The sequence below is a fragment of the Panthera leo genome, chromosome C1 (genome assembly GCF_018350215.1).
Source record: "Panthera leo isolate Ple1 chromosome C1, P.leo_Ple1_pat1.1, whole genome shotgun sequence".
NCBI lineage: Eukaryota > Metazoa > Chordata > Mammalia > Carnivora > Felidae > Panthera > Panthera leo.
In genome coordinates, this window is record NC_056686.1 from 219,736,976 (window position 1) to 219,764,113 (window position 27,138).

General features: G+C 54.3%; 1 protein-coding gene across 1 annotated transcript in view; it reads left to right on the plus strand.

The window, feature by feature from the left end:
- Nucleotides 1-27,138, plus strand: part of SNED1 (sushi, nidogen and EGF like domains 1) — an 87,043-nt gene that overhangs the window by 7,826 nt on the left and 52,079 nt on the right. Inside the window, exons 2-8 of the mRNA XM_042950815.1 lie at nucleotides 16,699-16,986; nucleotides 19,897-20,037; nucleotides 20,653-20,815; nucleotides 23,665-23,790; nucleotides 24,031-24,144; nucleotides 26,062-26,175; nucleotides 26,280-26,393. Of these exons, the coding sequence (XP_042806749.1) occupies nucleotides 16,699-16,986; nucleotides 19,897-20,037; nucleotides 20,653-20,815; nucleotides 23,665-23,790; nucleotides 24,031-24,144; nucleotides 26,062-26,175; nucleotides 26,280-26,393 (1,060 nt within the window). The remainder of the gene's footprint in view (nucleotides 1-16,698; nucleotides 16,987-19,896; nucleotides 20,038-20,652; nucleotides 20,816-23,664; nucleotides 23,791-24,030; nucleotides 24,145-26,061; nucleotides 26,176-26,279; nucleotides 26,394-27,138) is intronic.

The following is a 27,138-nucleotide window of genomic DNA, read 5'->3' on the forward strand; positions in this document are numbered from 1 at the left end:
CACATACACACATTCATCACATACACATTCATACATGCACACATATATACTCATACATACACAGTTATACACACACTCATATACACTCATCACATACACTCATGCACATACGCACATTCATATATATATACACATACTCGTACACACGTGTACATTCGTACACATACACACTTATACACACACTCATACACATACATATTCACACACACTCATACACACGTACACTCACACACACAATACACGCATGCACACAGACACATGCCCTTCCCCCAGGTCAAAGAGGGGCCTCTCCACCCCAGGGCCACCATGCAGTTCACAGAGTCACTGCGGTTTCCTGTTACATGTGGCCTCGGGGCCTCCCTAAGAGCGACCACCAGCAATTCCTTCCCTAGGACCACTAGCCAGCTCAGAGGGGATTGAAACACCCCCTCCGCTGACTGACCGCAGGCCTCCTGCACCTGCCTGGGACAGGAGAGTGCAGGGGGATGGCGTGGAGGGTGCAACTGCCAGTCACCCACCCCTGCACTCGGTTCTGTGCTCCACGCAGGCCTCACAAGGTAGCCCGTGTGCAAGTCCCACCCAGGTCCCAGGGCCGGGACCCCCAGGGGCAGCCTTGTTCTCAGCAGCAGGTGCCTGGACACCAGAGAGACAGTCGCTGTGTGGGAGAGGAGAACTGACCCCAAGGCCTGGCTTAGGGACACCACAGGGTGGCTGCAGGGAGGGGCTGGGAGCAACAGGTCCTGCAGACCAGTGCAAGCAGGTCCCCTGTCCCCACTGCTCCTGGGGTCTCCCTGTGTCTCTGTGAGAGTGCCAGTGAGCTGGGCAGTCCCCTCATCTGGCCCCAGATCCTCATGGCCAGCCAGTGGGGGGCGGCCGTTCCAGGCCCCGGGCTCCAGCAAACACCCAGGCCCGTGGCCACGTTTCTGGGGATTCAGTGGCTCAATAGTGCTGGTGGTCCCCCTTCTCTAAGTCACAGGTGTGGATCAGACCTAAATGATTCATCTAGGACATTCACGTGGTGACAGGGGGGCATCTGAGGGGCAGTCTGGGCCTAATCCTTTCTCCTCAGTTTCCATGTCTGCATCGCATGTTTCATAAAGTACTACTGCACGTAGAAAAATAATAATAAAATTGGAATTTTGTGGGAAGCGGCATTTGCCCCACCCTGAAGGAGGGGAGGGACCCCGGTGTGGGGTGGAAAGCGGCGGCCACACGGCTCCCCGCACCCCTCAGCTCCCTGCTCTGTTCCGCCACACCCAGCCCTCTGGTCCAGCTTGCCCACTCCCCAAACCTTCACCGGACGAGCAGATGCTCTCATCTGGGGAAAGGAAGTCCAACAAGGTTCCTGTCCAGGTGACAGCGCCTGCCAGCAGCCCGCTTGCTCAGCCCCTGGGCCCCCACCGCCTTCTCGGCTGTGGTCCTGGCCCGGCCCTGCCCTGGCAGGGAAACAGGGCCGGCTTGTTCTGCCTCCTTCCTGGACCCCTGGGCTCCAGGCCCACACCCGGGGGGTGGGGGGGGGGAGGCGGGCAGCGTCAGTGTGGGATGGGGGCACACAACACACACACCTGGGGGCTGGACTTGGACTTCAAAGACAGGAGGAAACTCAGTGGTCTGTCTGTAGGAGCCACAGTGGGGAGCAGACCAGCTAAGGGATGCAGGGAGGGAGGTGCAGGCCAGTCCCACCCCGGCAGGTGGCCCATAGCTGCCCGCAGCTCCAACCCGACCCAGGGTCCCCCGGTGCCTGCTGCAGTGGCCTCTGTCCCATCCACAGTCACCTTGCCCACCTGTGACTTCTCACCCTTAGCTCTCTTCCTAAACGCGTGTGCCACAAAGGCACAAATGCAGCGCAAGCCCCTAGCCCCGGCCCCTCGTGACGATGCCCTCACCTTCCTCCCCACCCCCCCCCGCCACCATGCACCCCTAAGACCGTGTGCAGACTCGGTCTGACGGAGGCACGCGGAGCCCGTTCTCTTGCACCTGTCTCCTTTGCTCCAAACCGTGCGGACGTTCGCCCACCCACGTTTGGCGCGGCGTCTTGGTTTGTCACTGCCGGTAATTACGTGAAGAGATCACAAGTGGTTTATCTGCTGCACCGTGGGGGACATTTGGGGTTCCTACTTTTAGACTATTTTTAACAAGGCTGTTTATGAAACTCTGGAACATGTACCCGGGTGTCCACAAGGGCACGTCTCACACGAGAGCGAGAGCGTTGAGCCGGGGGACGCGCCCGTCTTCAGCTTCATTAGATGTGGCGGCGACAGGCGTCCCCACCGCATGACACCCTAGCCGACGCTTTTACCCATCTGGCAGCTGTGCACTGGTGCGTTAATGCGGTTTTAATTTCCTTTCTCTTCCACGAGGCTGAACGCATCTTGTGCGTGTTCGCCGACTGTTGGATTTCCTCATCTGTAAAGTCCTTCCCCTCTTTTCTACATAGTTGCCTTTTTCCTGTTGATTTGGGGGAGTGCTTGACAAACCCAGGTCCCAAGTATCGTAAATCTCTCCTCCCATTCTGCGCCTTATTTCACCCTCGTTAATGGCGTCTTTGCGTGAGTAGACGTTCTTAATTTTAATGTAATAAAATGTGTCCAGGTTTCTTTTTATGGTTAGAAGTTTTTGTGCCGGATTTTAAAAACCACCCTCAGAAGTCAGGAATATATTCTCCAACAGTGTTTTTGCCGGATTGTTTTGTTGTTCACACTGAGGCGTCTAACGCACCTGGAGCTGGGCTCCGTGTGTGGCACGAGATCGAAGGTACACGGGTTCCCATCTTACAAAAGAGGAACCACCCTGTCCCCCTTCCCAGGGCTCCACCGCGCCCCCTCTGTCCAAACGGATTGTCCTGCGTGTGGGGTTGCCTCCTGACTCTCTGTCCCTGAGCCAGCATCGCCAGGTTACCGCGGTGTTGTGGGAGACCTCAGTGTCTGTCACAGCAAGCACCTGCCTCGTTCTTGAGAGAGTCATGGTCACTCTTGGCGTCGCATTTTCATTTACAGTTTAGAATTGGCTTATCAAGTTACACGAACACACACATACTCGCTGGGATTTTTTGACACTGCCTTGAGTATATAAATCCGCGTGGGAGAACTGGTATCTTTACAGTATTGAGTCATACGGTTCAGGAACACGGTGTGCTTTTATATTTATCTAAGTTGTCGTGAATGTTTTCAATCCAGTTTTAGAAGTGATTGCGGACAAGTCTTGTGCATCTCCCGTTAAACTTATTCTTAAGCGCTTTATATTTTTACTAGTGTAAATGGTGCATTTTCTTTCATTTCTTTTCTGCTGATTGCCGGTGTGTAGAACCACAGTTGACTTTTTTACATTTTCTAATTTTATATTTAACAACCGAACCAAGCCTCTTATCAGTTTTACTAAACTATTTGGGGATTCTTTCAGATTTTCTACAACCATCTTCGTATCCTACACAACTCATAGCAGCTGTGTTCCTCCCTGTCTGATCTCTTTACTTTTTGATTCCTTTTTTTTTTTTTTTTTGCCTTGCTGTGTTGGCTCGGGTCTCCAATGTGGAAATGGTGTTAGAAGGCTCCTTGTCTCGTTCCCAGTCTCAGAAACCAAGTCTGTATGTCACCACTAAACATGATGTTTGTTCTTGTTTATTGTGAAGACACTCTTTATCAGATGAAGGGTGTTCTCTTACGTTCCTCGTGTTCTGAGAAGTTTGATCCCAGATGGATGCTGACTTTTATTAACTGCCATCTCTATACCTAGTAAGGTGATTATAGGACTTTCTCCCTTACTCTGCTAAGTGGATCATTTAAATTACTTAAATTAGTTGGTTTTCTAATGTAAAGCCAAGCTTGTACTCCTCACAAAAATCCAACTTGCTAATGATGAACTGTTTATCCTATTCATACATCACTGGATTCAGTTTGCTAATTTATTGAAGATTTTGGCAACGTTTTCGGTGAGTGGAACTGGCCTGGTTGCTGTTCCTGCACGAACTGGCCCTGTTAATCTCAGTGTCATGATCGTGCCCGTCTCATGAAGTGATTCTTCTGTTTAGAAGGGCGGGTGTGTTTCTGGAGTTACCCCTACATGTCAGCTGGAACTGACTGGGGCTGCCGTCTGGAGCAAGCTTTCCTGGGAGAAAGTTTTGTGCCGATTCAAATTTCTTTAACGATTATATTTTTAAAAGTTTTCTATTTCTCCTCGCATTTGGTAGGTTGTGTTTTTCTAGGAAAATTTCCATTTTATGTACAATTTCAAGGTTGTTAACGTGAAGTTGTCAAGGCCTAGGATTTGCTGTGCCCTCCTTACTGGCTCATGTTAGCCTGTTTCAGATGGGGGGGGGGGTGCTGGCAGGACCCTAGACTCCTGGGTCAGAAGCACAGACCCAGGGTGCAGCGGGCAGCGCAGAGCAGTCATCCGCATCAGGGTCCCTTGCTCCCCGAGTCCCACGGGGCAACACATGCTAGGTACATGTAGGGTCTAGGTACATGCTCCCCGCACTGTGGGTTTGTGTCACGGCCAAGAAACACTGAGCCTGGGGAAGCCTGCCCTCTGTGCACAAGGGAGACACTTCATCCCTCAAGCTGATCTCTGCAAACACAACCCCGAGCCGCAGCCCGGGGACGGCAGATGGAGCCTTGCGTTCTTGGCATACCCAACAAAAACACGAAGGCGCTGAGGACCCGTGGCAGATTGCCTCTCTCCACAGTCCGCCTCCTCGGCCCCACACGTTCTTGGCCCAACTCAGATTTTCACATGAGTCTGCCATTCCAACAGTCAATCTGATCAGTCGGACCACAGAGGCCAAGACCGATTCTGTGTGATTTGCCTCATGACGCATTTCCCGCGGGCTGCCCCCCACGGGGCTCCCAGCAGCAGCGTGAAGCCCTGCGGTGTGGACTGCACCTCGCCACTGGGTTGCAGGTGCAGCCGGCTGTGCGTGAGTCCCGGAGAGGCTGGCAGGGGCTACTTCGGCCAGGGTGCGGCCTGAGACCAGGCTACTCCCCCTTACGACCCACACGAGGAGCTCGGACCGCTGACCTCTGGTGCCACCACCATAATTACAGGGGCAGCAAATGGGCCAAAAAGGTGATTCCCCTTAGGGCGACCATCTCATCCTGCTTTACCGGAACCTTCCAGGTCTCAGCACTGGAAGGCCCAGGAACCCCCTCGGTCTCAGGCCGATGGGGCACGGTTGGCCCCCTCATCTCCACCCCCGTGGAGGGACATTCCGTGGCTCACCCTCCCCCGAGGGGCACAGGCCACCACGGTTTGGGATCTGATGCTAACCTGATCTGGATCTCTGCCTGAGGTCTGTGGGCCGTGTCCCCAAGCTCTTGTGGCCTTGCTCGCCACACACCACATAACCCAAGGCCAAGTGTGAGCTTGTGTCTGAAGGGCCTAGACAAGGTCGTACGACATGTGTGGTAGCCCGTGAGAGGCAGGGGCCCACGTTGGGAGTCAGGCCCAGCAGAATAGTTTGTGACTGGCTATGTCCACTGTTTCTGCTGCAAGCAGGGGTGCAAACCCAGCACAGGTCACGGTGCTCCCTGCCTTGCCAGGTGCCGGATCCAGGGGGAAAGAATCGTCACTGCTTCTGACCCCCGAGCCCCCAGGCCTGAGGTGGCCCCTGCCGGTGCCCAGGTGGGTCTCCGCCTGCACAGTGTGCCCATCTCAGTATCTCGTGCCTTCTCTCCACCCATCACCTGCTCGCACACAGACCTTTCACCTGCAGGCTTTAGGAGAAAAAAAGCAATGGGGGCATCTGAGTGAAATTTATATAGACTCATCACACCCCTACTTCGGCCCCCGTGGACCACCACAGATGACAGTGAGGGGGTACGCAACCAAGTGACCTGGGTCTCCAGGACCTAGGGACGTGTTGGTCCTCCAAGAAAATCCAGGTGGCTGCACCAGAGTTCAGTTTGAACCCTGAGCCCCTTTCGGCCCGGCTGCACCCGGCAGGCACCCCCAGGGGCTGGCCTGTCCTGCTATTGGTAGGGGGAGCTGCACCATCGTGTCCGGGAGCAGTGTGGGCGTAGGCCCCAATTTTCAAAATAGGCCCGCACAACCCCCTATCAGTCTCCTCCCGTCCCGGTCATTACCCAAGGGCAACCAAGAGGAAGCAAATCCTGGCGGGGCACGGCCACATTCAGTGAGCAAGCTGCCCAGACCAGGGCCACGGGGTGTCAGAGGCGGAGGTCTTTGGGGTGGGGTCTGGGGAGGCTGATCCAGAGCTCGGCAAGGCCCGATGCCAGTGGATGGTGGGAAGCATAGAATGGTCCCCGGACAGTTCTGCTGTTCAGTGGCCTGTGACACAGAGGGAGCATCTCTGTCGGGCACAAATGGCCCAGGAAGTTGACAGTGATGTGGCCGGAGCAGGTGGTTGGGCTGCCACAGCAGCATTGTCCCCTAGATGCTGGGCCTGGGGGCCCACGGTCCTTCTCGGCAAGATGGAAAGTGGGCCAGCTTCCATGAGGACAAACCCGGTGTGTGGGAGGGGCTTCTGCACCAGCAACACAGAGGCCTTTCCTTTCACTGGGTCCCTGCCGTGGCCGTGGTGCCATTTCCGGTATAAGGAGGGATCTCGGGGGCAGTGTCGGCCGGCGAGAGGCCTCCATCAGCAGCTTGGTCCCCATCAGCGCCATCAGAGAACGCTCCTCCCTGTGGACCCCTCTGAGAGTGACCCAGACTGAATCCAGTGGCCGCACCGTGCGCCCACGTTAGTGGGCCCCAAAGGTGGGCGTCTTTCGTCTGCCAGGCCGGGCCCTTCCGAGCAGCAGGCCCGATGACAGATGGCAGGCTTTCTCAGCGGAGGGCCACGAGCGAGTATGTGGGGCTTTCGGGCCGAAGGGCTCTGTCTGGATACTGAACTCTGAGCGGCCATAGGCGGAGTGGGGGTGAGCGACGCCCCGGCGTTCCGGCAGAGCTTTGTTTACAAGACCAGACTAGGGGTCTGCAAAGGACAGCCTAGGGACTGGCCCATCGTCTGTTTGCGGATGGCCTGTGAGCTAAGAATGCTGTTTATATTTTTAAAGGGCTATAAAAACAAAAGCACAGAACAAAGAAAAATATGTGATAGAGACCGTATGTGGTCCACAAAGCCAAACACATTTACTATCTGGCCCTTCGCGGGACAGCGTGCTGACCCCCAGCTAGACCATTTGCAGCAACTCAAAGGTCAGTAAAAATCTGGCGTGCCTGGTCAAGAGTCCCTGCTCAGCCAGGGTGACCGCGTCCGATCCCACCCGAAGCACCGGCCGACCTTCCCACAGGCTGCCCTGCCAGAGCTGGGGCTCCGGGGCGGTTCCCCAGGCTGCTGCCCCCCAGGGCACACCATCGGGCCCCAGCTCGGCCAGAGCAGTGGCAAGCCAGACAGGCTTTCTGGGGACCCTGGGTGACTCGAGGGCCCACTGAGCCAGCACCTTTGCTTTGGGCACCGGCGTGAAAGACGAGGTCCCCCAGGGGTAGCTGCCATTTTTTCACGTAAAACCGAGATGCGTTAGCCTCTGTGCAATTTCCCCTTGGCCGCCCAGCTCGTCGGGCCCTTCCCGAGCTCGTGGGCACGTTCAGAGTCATGAGCCCCCATGGGTCACCTTGGCTTCTGCAAGCTCCCAGCTGGGCCCTGCCTCGGGCAGGGGGAGCTGCTGCATGGAAGCGCCTCTCGGGCCCGCCACGCCCGGACTCCACCAGCTTCTGCACAAGAGCCTGCAAGACAGGGCTCTGCGGTGTCCTCTTATCTCCCAGCTACAGCGGCCCCTGAAAGGAGAAGCCCCAACCCTTCCCGGCGGAACGGCAGGCAGCAACTACACACTTAGACACAGAGGCCGTGGGACTTGAATCCCGGCCATGGGGTTCCCTTAAGCTTCCTGTCTCCACTGCAAGTTTGTCTTCCCCTGAGTCAGAGGCCCATGCTCTGCCTCTAGAAGCCCGGTGGGAGGGTGGGGGGTGGGGAGGGGGTGGCGTGCACAGGGGAAGCTGCTCGCTTGTGTGGCCTTTAGCTTCGGGTGATGCCCAAGCCCCAACCCCTGCCCACCTCCCTCCCTTCCTCCCTCCTTCCTTCCACTTTATTGAGATGTACTTCACATACCATACCTTTCACTCTCTTACAATGCAATGGGTTTTCATATATTTCAAGTATTTGTTCGGCCATCACCACAATTTTAGAGCATTCTCCTTACCTCCAAAAGAAACCCTGACCCCGCACTTGTCACTCTCCAGCCCCTCAATTCTGCCCTGACCTAGGCAATCACAAATCTGCTTTCGGTTTCTTTTGATTTGCCTCTTCCATACATTTCATAGAAGGGGAATCATACAGTTTAGTTTGTCTGGCTTCTTTCACTTAATATAATGTTGACAAAGTTCATTCGTGTTGTGGCAAGGGTATTTCATTCCTTTTTATGGCCAAATAATATTCCATTTATCTTTATCCATTCATTAGTTGATGGATACATGCGTTGGCTCCACTGGCTATTGTGAACAATGCCGTTATGAACATTTGCGTATAGATGTCTGTGTAGATGTGTTCTCGGTTCTCCTGGATATACATGCATATATACCTGGCATGGAATTGTTGACGTGCGTAGTTATGTTCTGTTTAACCATCTGAGGAACTGCCAGACTCTTCCAAAGTGGCTGTACTATTTTACATTCCACTAACAGTGTATGAGGGTTCCACTTTCTTTACACCCTCACCAACACTTGTTATTGTCTCTTTGTTTTCGTTACGGCCATCCTAGTGGGTGTGCAGTGCTGTCCCATTGTGGTTTTGACTTGCATTTCCCTGATGGTTAATGATGCTGAGCGTGTTTTACACTATTTGTGTACCTTCTTTGAAGAAATGCCTGTTCACTATTCAAGTCTTTTGCCCATTTTTTATTGGGTTGTCTTTTTTCTAAGACTTTATTTTTTGCAGAAGAATTTGAAATTCACGGCAAAATTGAGAGGAAGATAGAGATTTCCCATATATACTCTGCCTCCATACATGCACAGCCTCCCCATTATTAACACCCCCGCCCCAGTGCTAGCTTTGTTATAACTGACGAACCTACACTAATACACTGCAGAGTTGTAAAAGTATAAGTCCTTCCCCTCTCTGAAGTCTCCTGCCATATGTGGCTTTTTCCTTAAAGCAGCTGAAGTCAGGATAGAGGAGGAAGCAAGGATCCAGGGACACAGCAGAAGACAGTGACTCTGCCCCAATAAGCAAGGCTTTACAGTTGTCAGTCACGCAGCTCAACCAAATGGACTTTCAATGTTTCGGGTCCCCTCAAAATTCTAAATCCTTAAAAAAATATTCTCTAAATCCTCATTGTTAAAACCATTTATCTCAGCTTTGGGAATCTTTACTCAGTCATCAGGGCCCTTCTGCTTTTTCATTGGGGCGTTAGAGGGTTGCTACCCCATTGTCATGGTAACAACCAAAGTTCTGATCGGATGGCTTATTTCAAGCCTAGCTCTCACTGCTCTGCTTTATTACAGGTAAGACAGTGGGCACCCTCACTTTCCACCCCCGACTCACACTACACCTCACTTGTGGAGAACACTATCTGCTGGGATCCTGGGGCATCTTCTCAGTTTCTCCTGTCCCAGTCCACGGAGGCCCTTGTCCGTCCTCTTCCAGAAAGTCAGTTCTCTGTTATGCTAACATCCGTCCTCCTTTATTTCTTCTTAACCCAGTTCTTTAGAAATTTTTTTCGTTTCATCTAAAAATTTAAATGTATTGTTATTATAAAGGTATTTACAATATCTTCTTGTTATCTTTTTTGAGAGTGTCAGAGTATGAAGCCATATTTTCTTTTTCAGTCCTGATACTGGCCATCAGCACCTTTTTTTTTACTTAACCAATTCCAACAGAAGTTTATCCATTTTACTGGTAGTTGAAACAAACCAAATTTTGGCTTTGTTGGTTCTCTTTTTCAGTGTTTGTTTTCTAGTTTATTAACTTGTGCTCTTAATTGTTTGTTTTTCTCTTCCCCTGTTTTGTTGTTGTTGTCGTTTCTTTCCTGTATATGGATTATTTACTAAATGTTTGGTTTCTTCACTAAGTATACACACTGAGATAAGCATGCAAGGGTATAAATTCCCCTTTTAAGTTTGGTAGCACCTCACCCTCATGAGTCTTTTTTTTATTTAAAAAAATTTTTTTTAATGTTTATTTATTTTTGAGAGAGAGACAGAGCACGAGCGGGGGAGGAGCAAAGAGAGAGGAAGACACAGAATCCGAAACAGGCTCCAGGCTCTGAGCTGTCAGCACAGAGCCCGACGTGGGGCTCGAACTCACAAACCACGAGATCATGACCTGAGCCAGAGCTGAAGCCAAAGCTCAGCCGACTGAGCCGCCCAGGCGCCCCACACCCTCACGGGTTTTTTCTAAATAGCACTTTTGTTATCTTTCGCTCCCAAGTTATTTATAACTATATTTCTTAATTTCCATATACATAGAAATTTCCTACCTTTTGGGGGTTAATATTTTGAGTGTAATTGCGCTGTGGCCAGAGAACAAACTATTTTTTGCAATCCCTTGAAATTTGTTGACACTTGCTATGTGATCAGTGTATAGTAAATTTTTAAAAAGATATTTGTATTATCTATTAGGTCACTTACTATTTTCACTGCTCAAATCTTCCGTATTCTGCCAGATAATTTTGTCTGCCTAGTCCATTTTGCTAAGGAATGTATGTTGAAATGTTCCACAGTGGTTATGAATTGACCTATTTCCTTTTGTCAGTTTTTCACTTATGTGATAACTAACGTTGTTATTAGGCATGTAAAAATGCAAACTTGTTATATCTTCCTTTATTATCAAGAAGTGGCCCTTTTGGTTTCTAGCTATACTTTTTGCCTTATGGTCTACACCAGGTTTCCTTTGGTTAGCATTTGGATAGTATGTATTTTAACCGGAACATCTAATTCATTTTTATTTAAACTGTTACTGATGGAGCTGGGTTCAATCTAAGATCTTCTGTGCTGTCTGTCCCACTTGCTTTATATTTCCTTCTCTCTCCTTTCTTGCCATCTTATACATCAAGTATTTTAATCATTCAGTCACATCCCCTCTCTCGGTTAGGATGATATACACTGTTTCTATTCTTTTGGTGATTATCCATATTCATTTTTACTTACCAATATTCACTAATAAGTGAATGCCTTTACCCTTCTGGAAAATACAGTGACCTTCAAACACTTATGTATTCTCCCAATTTATAAGCTATTATCATTAATCTTAATTCTACAGATTTTTTTTTCACACAACTACACAAAGCTTTATTTATATTATTTCTTTATATGGTCAATGTTCATTTAGATTTATTCTCATGCCTTCTGGTTTAATCTGTTCTGGCTGCTATGATAAATCTGTTATCATATTATGATATGATTATGATATGATATGATATATGGTGATATGATATATGATTATGAATATCATGATATATGATTATGAATAGAAACAGTGATTGTGATATATGATATGATATATGGTGATATGATATATGATTATGATATGATATATGATGTCATATTATGACATATGATTAATCTGTTCTGGCTGCTATGATTTAATCTGTTCTGGCTGCCCACAGACTGGGCAGTTTAAATTTTTTTTAATGTCTTTTTGTGAGAGAGAGCTAGAGCATGAGGAGGGGGAGAGACAGAGAGAGAGGGAGATACAGAATCTGAAGCAGGCTCCAGGCTCCGAGCCATCAGCACAAAGCCCGACCCGAGGCTTGAACCTGCAGACAGTGAAATCATGACCTGAGCTGAAGTCGGACGCTTAACTGACTGAGCCCCCCAGGCGCCCCTAGACTGGGTAGTTTAAACAACAAACACTATTTCTCACAGTTCTGAAGGCTGAGAAGTCAAGATCAAGGGGCTGGAAGATTTAGTGTCTGGTGAGGACCCACTTCCTGGTTAATAGCATCTTCTCATCGTGTCCTCACATGTCAGAAAAACAGAGACAGCTCTTTGGGGTCTCTTTTATAAGGACACTAATCTCCTTCATGGGGGATCCACCCTCATACCTAGTCTCCTCCAACAGGCCTCACCTCCTAACACCATCACAGTGGGGGCCAGGTTTCAACATAAGAATTTGGGGGAGATACATTCAGTTCATAGCACCTTCTTTCACCTTCTTTGCCCTTTTCCCCTCCTTGCATCTCTGACTTTACATTTCCCTTTGACTTGGCTTTGTTTATGTGGGTCTGCTATTTAGTTCCTACTTATTTATTATTTATTTATTTCAATTATCTTTCTTTTGCCTTCAGTAATGAAGGATATTTTATCTGGGTATAAAACTGCAAGCAGATTATTTTCTTCCAGCGTATTCAAGACACAATCCCACCATTTTCTAGTCCCCATTGTTGCTTATGAGAAATCAGCTGCCACTCTACGGGAAAGACCCTTGATGATAATTCATATATTTCTCCTTTTATAACTGTCTCCTTATCGTTGATGTGCATTTACAGCAGTCATTTGTTGTTGCTATATTTTAAGTCTTCCAGCTAGGGAATCACTGGGATTATTGAATATGAGGCCTGATGTCTTTCATCAGTTCTGGAAATTCTCAGCCATTGCCTTTATACCTCCTTACCCTCTGGTGCTCCAAACCATACCTGTATTTGACCATCCTCCTGCTTCACATAAATTTTCTTTTCTTTTCTTTTCTCTACTCTCCATGTCTTTGTCTCTGTTCTAAATTCCAGATGGTTTCTTCTGACCTGTCTTCTAGGTCCAGCTCACTAATTCTTCCTTTAATTGTGCTCTTAAATTATCTATTTAAATCTGCTTTTAAATTATCTACTTAGTTCTTAATTTGTTATTTACTTAGTTTTAGTCCTAGAATTTCTATTTAGTTCTTTAAAATGGTTTATTAAAGGGGCGCCTGGGTGGCTCAGTTGGTTAAGCGTCCGACTTCGGCTCAGGTCATGATCTCACAGTCTGTGAGTTCGAGCCCCGCGTCAGGCTCTGTGCTGACAGCTCAGAGCCTGGAGCCTGTTTCAGATTCTGTGTCTCCCCCTCTCTCTGCCCCTGCCCTGTTCACACTCTGTCTCTCTCTGTCTCAAAAATAAATAAACGATAAAAAAAATTTAAAAAATAAAATAAAATAAAATAAAATAAAATGGTTTATTAAAAAGAGAATTTCCATTCCTGATTATTTTTTTTGTCCCAGACTTTGCTTTAGTCAATTTTTTATATTGTGGACAATACACATAATATAAAACTTAGCATCTTGACCTTTTTTTTTAACATTTATTTATTTTTGAGAAGAGAGAGACAGAGCATGAGCAGGGGAGGAAAGAGAAACATGGAGACACAGAATCTGAAACAGGCTCCAGGCTCTGAGCTGTCAGCACAGAGCCTGACGCGGGGCTCGAACTCATGGACTGCAAGGTCATGACCTGAGCTGAAGTTGGATGCTTAACTGACTGAGCCACCCAGGTGCCCCTACATCTTGACCATTTTTAAGTGTACAGTTCAGTGGTATTAAGGACATGTTGTTCAGTCATCACTACCTTCACCTCCAGACTCTTTTCATTTTATAAAACTGAAATTCTGTCTCCACTAGACACGCCCCCACCCCCGTCTCCTCCAGCCCCTGGACACCCCCATTCTATTTTCTATGAATGTGACTACTCTAGATCCCTCATATAAGTGAAATCATAGCATTTGTCTCTTTGTGACTGGCTTATTTCATTGAGCATAAGGTCCTCAAAGTTCATCCATTTTGTAGCACATGTCAGAATTTCCTTCCTTTTTAAGACTGAATCATATTCCATCGTATGGATGGACCACATTGGCTTATTCATCCATGCATTGGTGAACCTTGGGTTGCTTCCACCTTTGGGCTGTCGTGCAGAATGCTGCTATGAACACGGGTGTACAAAGATCTCCTGAAGACCCTGCTTTCAATTATTTTTGAGTATCATTGTGGATGAATTGTGTCCCACCCAAAATTCTTATGTTGAATTCTTACCCCCCAAGGTGATTGTACTTGGAGATAGAGCCTTCAGGAAGGTAAATTGAGGTTGTATGGGTAGGGTCCCAATCTGATAATAAGAGGGACAGACACCAGAGAGCTCTCTCCCTTCTCGTGTGCACACAGAGGAAAGGCAGTGTGGAGACACAGTAAGGAGGGAGCCATCTACGAGCCAGGAAGAGGAGCCTCACTAGAAACCAATTCTGACGACACCTTCATCTCGGATGTCTAGCTCCAGAACTACAAGAAAACAAATTTCTGTCGTTCAAGCCACTCAGTCTGGTATTTTGTTATGGCAGCCACAGCCGACTAATACAGATATATACCCAGAAGTAGAATTTCCGGATCATATGGTATATCTATTTGCAATTTTTTGAGAAACTGCCAACTGTTCTCCACAGCGACTGTGCCATTTTACATTTCTGTCAGCAGTGCACAAGGGTTCCAGCTTTTCCGTGTCCCTGACCGCACTTGTTCTTTTCTAGGTTTTTTGATGGGAACCATGCTAATGGGTGTGAGGTGTTAGCTCATTGTGGCTTAGGTTTGTATTTCCCTAACGACAGTTATGTTGAGCATCTTTTCATGGGATTATTGGCCATTGGTAGATCCTCTCTGGAGACATGTTTATTGAAGTCTTATGCCCATTTTTTAATCAGGTTGTTTGTATTTGTTGTTGTTACTGAGTTGTAGGAGCTCTCCATATGTTTAAGATATTAAGCCCTTATTAGATACATGATTTGCAAATATTTTCTCCCATTCTGTGGGTTGCCTTTTCATTCTGCTGATAGAAACAAATATTTTTAATTTTGATGAACTCCAGTTTGTCTGTTTTTTTTTCTTTTGTGGCCGGTGCCTTTGGTGTCATATCCAAGAAATCATTACCAAAGCCAATGCTGTGATGCTTTTATCCTATGTTTTCTTCTAACCTTTATATGTTTAGCCCTCACGGTTAGGTCTTTGATCCATTTTAAGTTAATTTTTGTATCTGGGGTGAGGTAAGAGTCCAACTTTGTTCTTTTGCATGTGGACGTCCAATAGTCCCAGCTCCATTTGTTGAAAAGACTGCCCTTTCTGTTGCCCCCCCTTGATGAAAATCATTTGCCCATATATGTGAGGGCTTATTTCTGGGCTCTCTATTCTCTTCTATTTGTCTATATTTCTGTCTTTAAGCCAAGACCTCACTGTTTTGACTGCTACAGCTTTGCAGTCCGTTTTGAAAGCAGAAAGTATAAGTCCTCCAACTTCGTTCTTTTTTCAAGATTGTTTTGGCCATTCTCTTGAAGAAACTTAAAGCTTGCACTTGGAACACAGTAAACTTAGTCATTTTATAGTCTCTGGTCTGATAATTCTGATATCCGATGTTTCTTGCATTTCTGCTGATTCTTGTGAGTGGTACCTTGTTTCCTTATGTGCCCAATTATCTTTGTGACCTGGGTTTTGTACTTGAACAATTATTTACAGGAATAGCTTGAGGCCTAAGGTGATGCCAGCTTCCACCAGAGAGGGTTTTCTTTGCTTCTGGAACCTCAGGATGCTATCCATTGGGAACCGAGAATCCGAGCCTTGATCCGAGTCCCAGTTCGAGGGGCCCTGGATCGCTTGGGTGAGGGGACGGCAGAGCGTGAGGCCGCATGAGGACTGTGTACTTCAAGTTCACCCAGCTTAGTGTGGGGGCTTACCCCCAGCCCCGAGTGAGCGCCGAGCTTTGACGTCTCTCTCTCTGTTCTTCCACGAGGCTGCAAAACTTTAGGTCTTGTTTGCAGCCACTGCTCCTCAGTGTGCAGGTGCACTCACTTGGGCGGGAAGGAGCTCTGAGAGCCGGGCTCACCTTCGGTCCCTCCCTGTCCTCAATTTGGAATCCAAGCCCTGAAATACTTCACTTGCTCGATCGCTCTCGGTGCCTTTAAGAAGAGAGCTGTGCTTCTCTGGGTTACCGGGCCACCCTCACCTAAAGGGCAAGTCCAGAGTCTTTTCTGAAAGCATAGTTCTGACCACGATCCTCCCAGGAGCAAATCCTGACAGTCTAGGGCCCAGCTCTGTGCTCACTAACTCGTTCCAGGCTGCCAGCATCCCGGAGGCAATAGCTAGTGTTATCCCCATGTCACAGGTGAAAACCCAGGGCACAGAGAGGTGAAGGCTGAACTGCCTCCTGGTTGCACGGCTAACTGCACTGGGACCAGTTGCGTCTTACCGCACAGACGCTGCCTGCTGCCCCCCACCCCCCCTTCTGCTCAGGAGCCTTCTGCAGCTCCCTACTGTCTGGAGTCCTGAGCACAGACCCTCCCCACCAACCAGACATCCAGGCCTTTCCGGCCTCCCCTCAGCCCACCTCACACGGCTCCAGCTCACCTGTCCGGACCTGGATCCAAGGCTGGCAGCCTACTGCGCCTCCCAAGGTGCCTGGTTAGAGTGGGACCCAGGACCCTGAGCGCCCCAATTGCCCAAGGCCAGGGCCCACAGTGGGAGCTCCCTGACCCCACAGCAGCAGCCCAGGTCTGGGCGCCGTGCGGCACATCAGGTAGAGCAAACAGGTCAGAGCCTGTGCCTGAGCGCGCAGCCTGTCCGCAAGGGGATGGGACAGGCCGAGGGGTCCCATATCAGGGACCAGGAACTGTCAGGCCGTCCTAGGGTTGCCCGGTTCAAGGCCGGCTCCCCCTTGGAGGGCGCGTGGCGGGTGAGGCAGGGGAGGCCGCCGGGCCCGCCCACCTGTCCCCAGGTGCCCACTGGCCCCCCGTCTGGCTTCCTGACAGGTGAACAATAACGGAGTCGTCTCCTTCCTGAAGGAGGTCTCTCAGTTCACCCCCGCGGCCTTCCCCATCGCCAAGGACCGCTGCGTGGTGGCAGCCTTCTGGGCAGACGTGGACAATCGGCGTGCAGGTGACGTGTACTACAGGGAGGCCACTGACCCTGCCACGCTGCGCAGAGCCACAGAGGATGTCAGGCGCTACTTCCCCGAGCTCCAGGACTTCTCCGCCACCTGGGTCTTCATAGCCACCTGGCACCGTGTGACCTTCTTTGGAGGCAGCTCCTCTTCCCCCGTGAGTTTTTTGTCCTGGGGGAGGGAGGACGTCGGTCTGGGGTCCAGGCTCTCCCTCCAGGGACCCTGCCTTGCTGAGGTGGGTCAGACATAATCACTGGTGCACGGCCGAGAGGGGAAAACTGGGCTCAGGGATGGAAGTTACTCTCCCAGGGTCGCAGAGTCAGGTTGGAGGAGGGCAGAGCCCTGACCTTCCCCAGCCCCCACCCCCCTGGAACCCATCTGCCTCTAGGAAAATGCCAAATGACCCGATACAGGAGTTCACACGCTAGGGAGATACCGATCATGTGTTAGAAGAGTCTCCTCTTGGAATGGTTTGAAACTCAACAGGTTATGCAGGAAGTTTATTCTGTTTTATCCTTTATTCTGCGATAACGCCAAACGATGAAGGCACTGGGGACCCGTGTCTCCTATGCGGCACATTCTAGACGCCAAGGGCCGAGAAGCACTCAGCCAGCACAGCCCGTGGGACTGCTGTGCCAGGCAGAAGGTGGCAGCTTAGCCACAGGAGGCTCCGTGGCTCGAGGGACGGGAAGGCTCAGAGCAGCCCCGAGGGATAGATGTGTCTGCACAGTGGACCGCAGGGGACAGGCACGGGCACAGCAGTCAAGGGCAGGGCCTGGTTTCCCGTCACACACACACACACACACACACACACACACACACACACACGAGTGGGTGGGCAGAGGGTGGGAACAGGTGAGGTCTTCACTCGGCATGGCGGTGCGGGGTCCCCAGTAGCGGCGGCTCGGAACACAGCGCAGGTGGAGAGCGCTGGCAGAGTTCTCCAGCAGCGGGGGGGACCGAGCACGCCCCGGAGCGAGGCAGCCGCTGAGCGACTGCGGCGCTCACTTCCTAAAAGGAGGACAGTCAACAGGGAAAGATGGGCTTTTTCTGTAAATATTACTACGGATGAGCGTTCACGCTGGTGAACTTCATTCATGCAGAGCCCACTCATCTTTCGCTACGTTTTACTTGTTTTTTCTTATCACCAATTTGTAAGAAAAACATCTGTGCAACAAAAAGAAAAAAAGAACCAGAGATTCCACCACCAAGAGGTAACTCCCAGTAAACACTTCCTATTGTATACTGACACCCACTTTAAGAAATAAATAGAGCCACGGAGAACACGCCGTTTTGTGGTTTTGTTCGCTCAACAGCGTCCGCCTTCCCCCCGGCATCGCGGAAACCGTGATGTCACCCGTGCCGTCTGTTTCCTGAGCCCCTCCTGTGTTGCCAGAGGAAACCTTACTGCTCTCCGGTGTCCGGGCCCAGGGGTGCGAATGTCTGGGCAACACAAGAATTCTTATAAGGGCTCAGAGTTCTGAGTTGGGGCTGGGAGCGGGGCCGGGCGCTGGCGGACCCGGAAAGCCCTCCTCTGGGAACAGGCCGAGTGACAGGAAGGGAGGAAGGGACGTAAGCCCCACGCCCGGCCTCGCTCTCCTCGCACGCCGGGCCTCAGCAGCTCGCGAAGCCCCGCCGCTGGCCTTGCTGGCCCTAGTCTCGCCCTCCGTCCCCCCTCGGCTTTCCCGCCTTCGTGGCCGCGGCGTCCTGCTCGTATTAGCCCCGGGTCTGCCATCCCGAAGGGGAGCACTCGGTCTCCCTCTTGCTCATTCTTACAGAAGTAAGAAGATGGACCATATGAGGCCCCACCGTGTCGGGCGGCACCTGTGCCCCGAGGTGGGCACCGCGCGGCCCCGCTAGATCGGGGACCGTCTCCCGGCACGAGGCTCCAGCAGGGAGGCCGCTGCCCGCAGAGCTCTGACGCGCCTCTCAGACTCGTGGCCTCAGACATGCGAGTGAGCCACGTGCGGCCACGCGGTCTCCCTGGGCCCAGCAGGACGCCCGTGGCTCCCCTCCCTCGCCAGCGTCACGGGCAAACGGGGAAGGCCTTTTCCTTTTCCTCCCAGGCCTTTGGCGTCCAGGGCTGGCGAATCTGTTCAGTGTGACCGGGCGGTCGCGCTCTGCTGTAATGCATCTGCTCACGCGACCCTTGCCAATTCGGTCACCTTTCTCGTCTTTTTCTTACTGGCCCGTACAAGTTGTGCTTGAATTAAAGACACCCACAGTTTCGCCGGCCACCTATGTTGTAGAAACATCTTCCACTTTGCCGTTTGCTATTCAGTGTGATTTTACAGCACTCTTTATACACAGAAGTTTCTGTAGTCAAACATATAAATCTCCTTTCTGGTTTTCACGGTCGACAAACGTTATGCTTCAAGTCCTTCCCCGACGCAGCTCTGCAGACTCGAGTGCCCATATTTTCCTCTAGGGCTTTGATGGTTCCATCCATAACCTTACTTGACGTGGGCTTTATTAAAGTGATGTAAAGATGTAAAGCTCTAATTTTATCCTCTTTCAGAGAGTTTCCTACTAGTCCCAAGATCACTTTTTAAACAGCCCCCCTCCCTGCCCGATCTGAAATAACGTCTCCTACACATGCTGCTCAATCAGTTTCATGGAAGAGAATTCCATGGAAAACAAGAATTACTAAGACCACTTTTTCTTGTTTCCTTTTTTTATCTCCCTCCCGCCCCCCCCCCCTTTACGTTTTTTTGTTTCACACAAGGCAGTGGTGCGGATCTGGCCCAGTCAACGCTCGCCCTTGTGCCCCAGCCACCACAGGGCGCAGCGTCTGCTCCTGGCGTCCGTGGGCCCTCATGACCCCTCGGTGTGTCTCGCTCACCAGGCGACAGATATTGGGGGTCTGGGCCGTGCCGGGGCCTCAGATGCTGGGGACACGGTGGAGGATGGGGACGAGGCCATCAGCTTGACGGCAGATGGCTGACCACCTAGTCGGGAACACAGCCGGTGGATGATGACAGTGCGCGAAGGGATGCCGGAGGGGGGCAGGGCCTTGCAGCGTGGACACTGGGGTGCAGAGCCCTGTTCAGACCTCCCTCCTCGGCAGGTCAACACGTTCCAGACCGTGCTCATCACTGACGGCAAGTTCTCCTTCACCATCTTCAACTACGAGTCCATCACGTGGACCACAGGCACACACGCCAGCAGCGGGGGTGACACCACTGGCCTGGGAGGGATCGCGGCCCAGGTAGGGGCCCGGCTCCCCACCGCCACGCCTGTCACAGCTGACAAGGCGGGCAGACCCTCCCTGCACACAGCCAGTACCGTGAAGAGGCCAGTGGTCCTCCGTGCACTGACTGTCCTAGGGGCTGGCCCGTGGCCCACAGAACTGTGGCCAGCAGGAAGTCTTAAGTGTGGAGGGCGTGGTCAAGTGCAAGTCCCCAAGGCCAGCCAGTGCTCCTGCACTGTGTGAAGGCCCCCACCTCCTCCCGGGCCACCTACTTTCTCCTGAGCTCACACTTGCCCCTGGCCCCTGGTCCTTATGGGAGCTGAGACTCCAAGGGAGTGAGCCCCGCAGGTGTGTGTGTGGGGAGCACGCCAGTGCTCAAGGTTGGTGGCTGGAGGGACTGGCGGCTGGGGTCAGGATCTGGCTGGGAGGTTGCTGATCGGGACAAGGACGACATGGGGGGCGGTAGGGGTACCCCTAAACCTGTAAAGCTCCAGGGTTACAAAGCTGCCTTCCACGTGATTTCTTTGACCCTGGCCACTGGGGGGGCGGGGGGGAGGCGTTACGTGGGTCTCAGGAGCTTCAGGGGGACCTGGGGACCCAACTGGCGCCTGCCCCCCACTCTCCCCACCCCAGGCTGGCTTCAATGCGGGTGACGGGCGGCGCTACTTCAGCATCCCCGGCTCGCGCACCGCGGACATGGTCGAGGTGGAGACCACCACCAACGTGGGCGTGCCCGGGCGCTGGGCGTTCAGAATCGATGATGCCCAGGTGCGCGTGGGGGGCTGCGGCCATACAAGTAAGAGGATGGAAACAGCGGCTCAGGGCTGTGGGGGCTGGGGTGGCTCAGGGAGTCGGTGGGGGGTGACAGGAGGGGACCGGAGCAGGGAGGAAGGGATTGGGATGCTGGGGACAGGGAGGAGGGGGCAAGAAGAAGGGGGCTGGATGCTTGACGGGGGAAGGGCAGGATGGGAGAGGGGGCAGGGAGGACGAGGCCGGATGAAGGGGGTGCTGGACGCTGGGGACAAGCAGGCTGCCGGAGGGCATGGCTTTGCCCACCCCTTCCCCCAGCCAGGAACCTGGGCTGGTACCGGCTCGCCCCTTGAGCCCCATCTTTTCCTGGGGAGGCTTTCCTATCCCTGCTCTGGGCGCCGCATGGGGGAATATGCTGGAGACCACGGAGAAGCCGGGGTGGCCCGTCCTGGGTCCAGGAGCTGGCACTCTCCCCTCATTCTCCCCCAGCCTGTGTCCTGGGCTGGGGAGGGGCACCTGTCCCCAGGATCGCCTGGAAGGCAGGCACCCTTTTCACTCATCTCCCCATGTTTGCCAAGGACTTGATGCTTGGTGGGATTTGCTGCCTGTTTCACACCCCCCGCATCTGCCTGACCAGAGGGATCTCCCCGACACCCAGGGGGCCTTCAGGCAATGACCACGCATCAGATGGGGCGGGGTGGCGGGTAGGGTCCACCTTAGGGCAGACAGTCGGGACTGGCCGAGGAAGGATTTGTCCCAGCCCCTTCCCCTGTGTGGTGCCGGCCGAGGTGCAGACTTTCCTGGAACGTGCTTAGAAATGGAGAGGGTGTGTAAACGATTGATGTGGCCACTCTGAGGGGAGGACTAACCACAGGCCTGCAAAGGCTGAGGCCACAATGACGCCCACGTGGGGACCGCCTTCGCGGACTCACCTCCCACCCACAAGGAGACTGAGGCCACAGAGAGGACCCTCTTCCCACTTCTCCCAACCCCATAGCTCGGCGAGCGAACCCAGCGCGGGTGGATCCCACCCAGACCTTCCAGGGCAACAGGCGCGCACTCTGCAGGGACAGGGGCAGGAGCCGGGGAGGGCGGGTGTGCGCCCCGGCGGGCAGGAAGACTCACCAAGGCCTGAGGATGGTGCCCCGGTGAGAGATGCCTGGGGAAGCCGAGCCCACCCACTCACCGGAGCACCAAATAGGCCCCAGCCAGAGCCTGAGCCCAGAGGATGGGGAACCCACAGGCCAGGGAGCCCAGGAGCCAATAATTTTGCCCCTTCCCCAAAGTGGCAAGCGGGGCACCCAAGAACGCAAGCCCTCCTGCAGCCCCAGGGCGGGCCCGGCCAAGCCCGCGGCCTACTCTGCCCATCTGGGCTCTGGGCGGTGGTGTTTCAGGGGTGGGGACACCGCTGCGTCTCTGATGTCAGGGAGGTCTGTTGCTTGTCACCCGCCAGTAGCCAGGGGCTTAGGCTGTGGTTAGGGATCGAAGTACGGGTGCAGGTGTGGGCTGCCGTGAGCGGTGCAGCGTGGACGCGAGTGTGGGAGCAGGTGTGAGAGCAGGCGTGTGTCTAGGTGTGGCCAGGCCCATGCTCCCCACAAAGGCTGCAGGCTGTGACCCTGAGAAATGATCTTCAGAAGAGGGTCTGGCCAGTCCCTCGGGGATCCTTTTCCCACGGTGACGTGCTTCCCTCCACGATCCCAGGCTCCTGGGGGAGTAGACGGAGGAGGCAGGGCTGGGCCTTCCGAACTAGTGTGCACAGAGGCCCACGGGAGCCCCCTTGCTTCCCCGCGGCCACGCTGCAGGCCCAGGAGAGGGAGCCCGTGCGTGTCAGTCCGGGCTGCCTACACACGGGCCGTGCCGGGACGGGAGGGTCAGTTCACACGCGAGAGGCAGCGCCTCCACCGTTGGAAGGCTCAGTCCTGAGGAAGGCCGGTCCAGAAACGGCTGGTGGACACAGCCGCCACACAACGGCCGGCAGAGTGACAGTGTGACCGAGTGAACGGAGGAGGGGTACGGGTGAGGGGCGGGGGCCGTCCGAAAGATACCCTTAGCTCTGATGGTGTTCTGGGCCACGAGGTCCTTCCGGGTGTGTCCCCCGCTTGCTGTCCTTCATACCACGCCAGATCTCCCGGGGCCCTCCTAGTAACGGGAGATCCGAGACCTGGGGGTGCTCTAGTTACCTGCCAAGCTGTGCTTCTTCATCGCAGATTTCAGTGGCCCTACTTCTCCAGAGGGGTACGGCCCCCTGAGCTGAGCTCTGTGGGCTGCGCGTCCTGCGAGGCCCAGGCATGGGGTTGGGTGGCCCTCGGGGACCGCTGGAGACCCCCTGGCCAGGAGGCCATGATGTGAGAAACCCTGACTTCAACAACCCTGAGTGTGGCCCTCCTGTTTCACGCGGGGAGACCCGGAGGGCAGCTGGGCGTGCGTTTCCGTAACTATCACGGGCGCCCCTGGGAGCAGACTGCATCCCCTCAGAAAGGCCCGAGGGACCCCCGCCCACCGCCTCTGGCTCCCACAGGGGTGGGTGCCCCTCGTCCACACCTGCAGACGTCCTTCTCATCGGGCTCACTCATGCCCGCACACCTTCCTGTGTCGCTAGGCACCCTTGGGTCTTGAACCTTGTTAGTTCCTCAGACAAGTTGATGCATTAAAGAGGTAGGAAGTGCTGTGGGTTTAAAGGATTCTGGGAAAGCGTGGCCTCCAGGGAAAGCCAGAGTCACGGCGTAGGAATCTAAATGTCAGCAGGACACACGGCAGGTGCACTGGGCACCCTGGGAGACCTGGGAAGTGAATCGTGGATGCTGGGTGGCCAGCAGACCACCGGCGATCCTTCAGAGACGGGCCCTTTGGGTCAGGGGAGGGAAGGGACGGCTCGGCTCCCTCCTGTGTCCACAGCCTCCGTGTGCCTGGCCCTGCGTCCCTGCCTCAACGGCGGCAAGTGCATTGACGACTGCATCACGGGCAACCCCTCCTACAGCTGCTCCTGCCTCTCAGGCTTCACCGGGAGGCGGTGTCACCTGGGTGAGTGTGCACTGCAGCACAGCCAGGGGCCCCAAGAGCCCAAGGTCAGGGTGTCTGTCCCCACAGTGTGGGCGATGGAGGGGGGGCACACAGAGGCTCCCCGACAGAGAGCATGGCAGGCGGGGCTACGGCTGCCCCGTCTGAGCCGACCCCCCCTGAAGCGAGGCCGGGAGGGCGTCCGGGCAGAGTCTCCCCAACCCGGCTTCGTCCACTGAGGCCCCAGCCGGCCCTGTTTTTCAGATGTTAACGAATGTGCTTCCCATCCATGTCAGAACGGCGGGACCTGCACACACGGCATCAACAGCTTCAGCTGCCGATGCCCAGCCGGCTTCGGGGGGCCCACCTGTGAGACAGGTGAGAGGAACGCCAGCGGCTGCAGGGCACCCCGAGTGGTCCTGCCCGTCCAGGGACACGTGGTCAGCCCGGTGGGGGCACCGGGTCGGCATCCGCGGAGGGCTCGGCGGTAGACTCGGGCAGCCCCGAGGCTCGTGGGGGCAGGAGCGGAGACTCGAGAGGAGAATCCAGAGCGCCTCCTGGGCCCTGGTGCGCACACCAGGGATGACACATTGGAGCGGTCGGTGCCCGGTTCCAGCCGGGCCACAGGGCCTGCACGAGGGCCGCCCCAGGTGCTACGGGCCATCACTTCCCTCTCAGCTCTGGACTGGCTTGGGGGGAATGTGGGGGCTCCTGAGGTTGGACAGGCCATCTGTGGGGTGCAGAAGGGCACAACCCCCCACCCTCTTCCTCTCTGTACCCCCAGGACCCCAAACCCCAACAGCCCCCAACAGAAGGGGAGGCCCCCAGGTCTCACAGGCGAGGGTTGGGGTCCTTCTTGAGACCTCCTTGTTGCTGCACCCCACCTGCCTCCCTCCTTCCAAACACCACCCCCTGCCCTTCCTCTAGCACCTCTCTGGGGTCCCTTCACCCTGGCCCTTTGCCTACCCGGTGCCGGAAGGGGGGCCCCCACTTCCACCCCCAGTCTCACTGTGGGAAGCTGCTAGGGGAGCCCAAGAAAAAGAGCCTCTTAAGATCAAAGCACCGTGATCCCTAACGCCCCTGGGCTGGGCCACACACCCATTCCCCTAAAGACACTTACTGATGTTCAACCGTGATTTAGAGACACATAACACGTCGTTAAATCAAGTGTGTACAAATAGCAACTGTACAAGAAGCTTCGATCTTAGAAGAACCATTTTTCAGGGAGACTTATAGCCACAAGGAATGTTTCAAGGTCTGTGACTCCAGTGCACATACATGTGTCTGGGCCCAGGGAGGCCCCTCGGAGGGTCTGGGGCTGGAGCCGGTGGCCCCGTGCCTCAGATTCCTCACGGCCAAGACAGTGACACCGACGAGTCCCATGTCCCCACCGACGCTCGCTGGTCTCAGGACCCACCTCAGCCACCAGGGCACACGACAGCAGGGACACCCAGCAGCGTCCAGACAGGGACACCTGCGCTGTTCACCATGAGCCTCCCCTCCCCACGGGTGCCCAGCCCTGCTCTCTGGTGGAGTCAGGGTCCGGGAGACGGGGGTCACCTGGTGCCGTCAGCCAGCAGAGCCCCTCCACACCGCCGTCTCCTTCCTCCCACTGTCCCCCACGAGGCCCGGGAGGGCCACGTGCTCCCGATGCATTTGGCGCCCACACTGAGTCATTTGGGGAATGCGCTGTCATCAGGACATGTGTCATGGCTGAGGGAAGGCAGTGTCCCCCCACCCCCGGCTCAGCCACCGGAGCTCAGGGGCCAGCAGCCACCAGGGAGTCTGAGAGGCCAGCACGCTGGGTGGAGGTGGCCAGGCACAGGCACCACCTCAGCTCACCCCCACCTGGTGGGGGCTGACAGCCTCTGCGCCCAGCCCTGCGGCAAGACATGCCTCCTCCCCCCCTCGCCCCTTCCCCTAAGGGCCATTCTCCTCCTGCACCCCTGCCCGCTGCACCCCTTCAAGGCTCTGGCCCAGAGGAATCCCTCCAGCCAGTGCCCCAGGATCCCACTCTGTGCTGGCAACTGAGAAGAAGAACCACAGGGAGGGTGGAACCTGGGCCCACTCACCCCTGCGCCCCCCACCAGCGCGCACAGCCCCCTTCCACCCCAGATCTGCTGCCACAACCCCGGCGGGGACGAGCTCGAGGCCGATGGGTGGGGACCGTCCGGGCCAGGCCCCCCACAGCCAACACCCTCCAGAGCCGCCCGCAGAGTGGGGCTCCACGGGACTCCCCCCCGCCCCCGTGGCCACAGCGAGGGGTCCAACACCTTCCCCCCTCTGCACGTGCAGCACTGTCTCCGTGTGACACCAGAGAGTGTGAGAACGGCGGCCGGTGCCAGGCGGAGAGCGGCTCGGCGGTGTGCCTGTGCCAGGCCGGCTACACGGGCACGGCCTGCGAGACGGGTGAGTGGCCTGCCCGGGGGAAGGGAGAGGCTCCCGCCCGGCCAGACCAGGTGCCAGGGAGCCAAAGGCCGGCTCGAGCAAGCTCCCACCTCCTCTGCCCGCAGACGTGGATGAATGTGCCTCGGGCCCGTGCCTGAATGGAGGCTCGTGTGTGGACCTCGTGGGGAATTTCACCTGCCTGTGCTCAGAGCCGTTCGCAGGACCTCGCTGCGAGACAGGTAACGGCACGTGCCCACAGCCCCCGGGCCCCACAGCGACGGCGGTCCAGCGCGGGCACCCGGCCCCTTTACCTCACTGTCCAGATCGGCTCCACTGCGGTCTGGGGTGGGGAGGGTCACCTCCCCAGCCTGCCTGTGCCAGCCTGTCCCCAGAGCTGCCATTGTGGCCCCGACTCTGCCGCCCACGTGCCGTGCGGGGTCCTCTCCAGTCCCCATGTCCATCTGTAACATGCAGGGAAAGACGGCCACACTCTCAAGGCCCCTCCTCCAGCTCAGGAGATTCTTGGCTTTTTAACATCCTTCTTTCCGACTCCAGACCGCTCACCGTGCAAGGGAATGAGCGACGAGAGTTGGAAAGAAAACTGATCTTTACTACATGTGATGAAATTTGCTGGTTTCTATTTCCCATTGTTTTAAATGCTGATTATGACTCGGTAGATCAATGTAAAAAACAACCAGATTTTACAACCCACAGAATAAATCCAGGCTGTCAGCGTCTGACATTGCTCTGACCTCCAAAGGTCTTGCTCGGCCACTGTGCCGACGAGAGCAGTGTGCACGGCATGGGCAGCTGCTCCCCAGGGGGCCCAAGACAAGCTCGTCAGGTTTACTTGGAGTCTAAAAACTTAAGAAGGAAATGACATTTTGCCCACAAGTAAGATGTAGGTGGATGCTATGCCCTCCATCAGTCTTTGGTCAGACGGCCACACAGGACGGGCCACATCCTGAGGACAGGGTGAGGCTC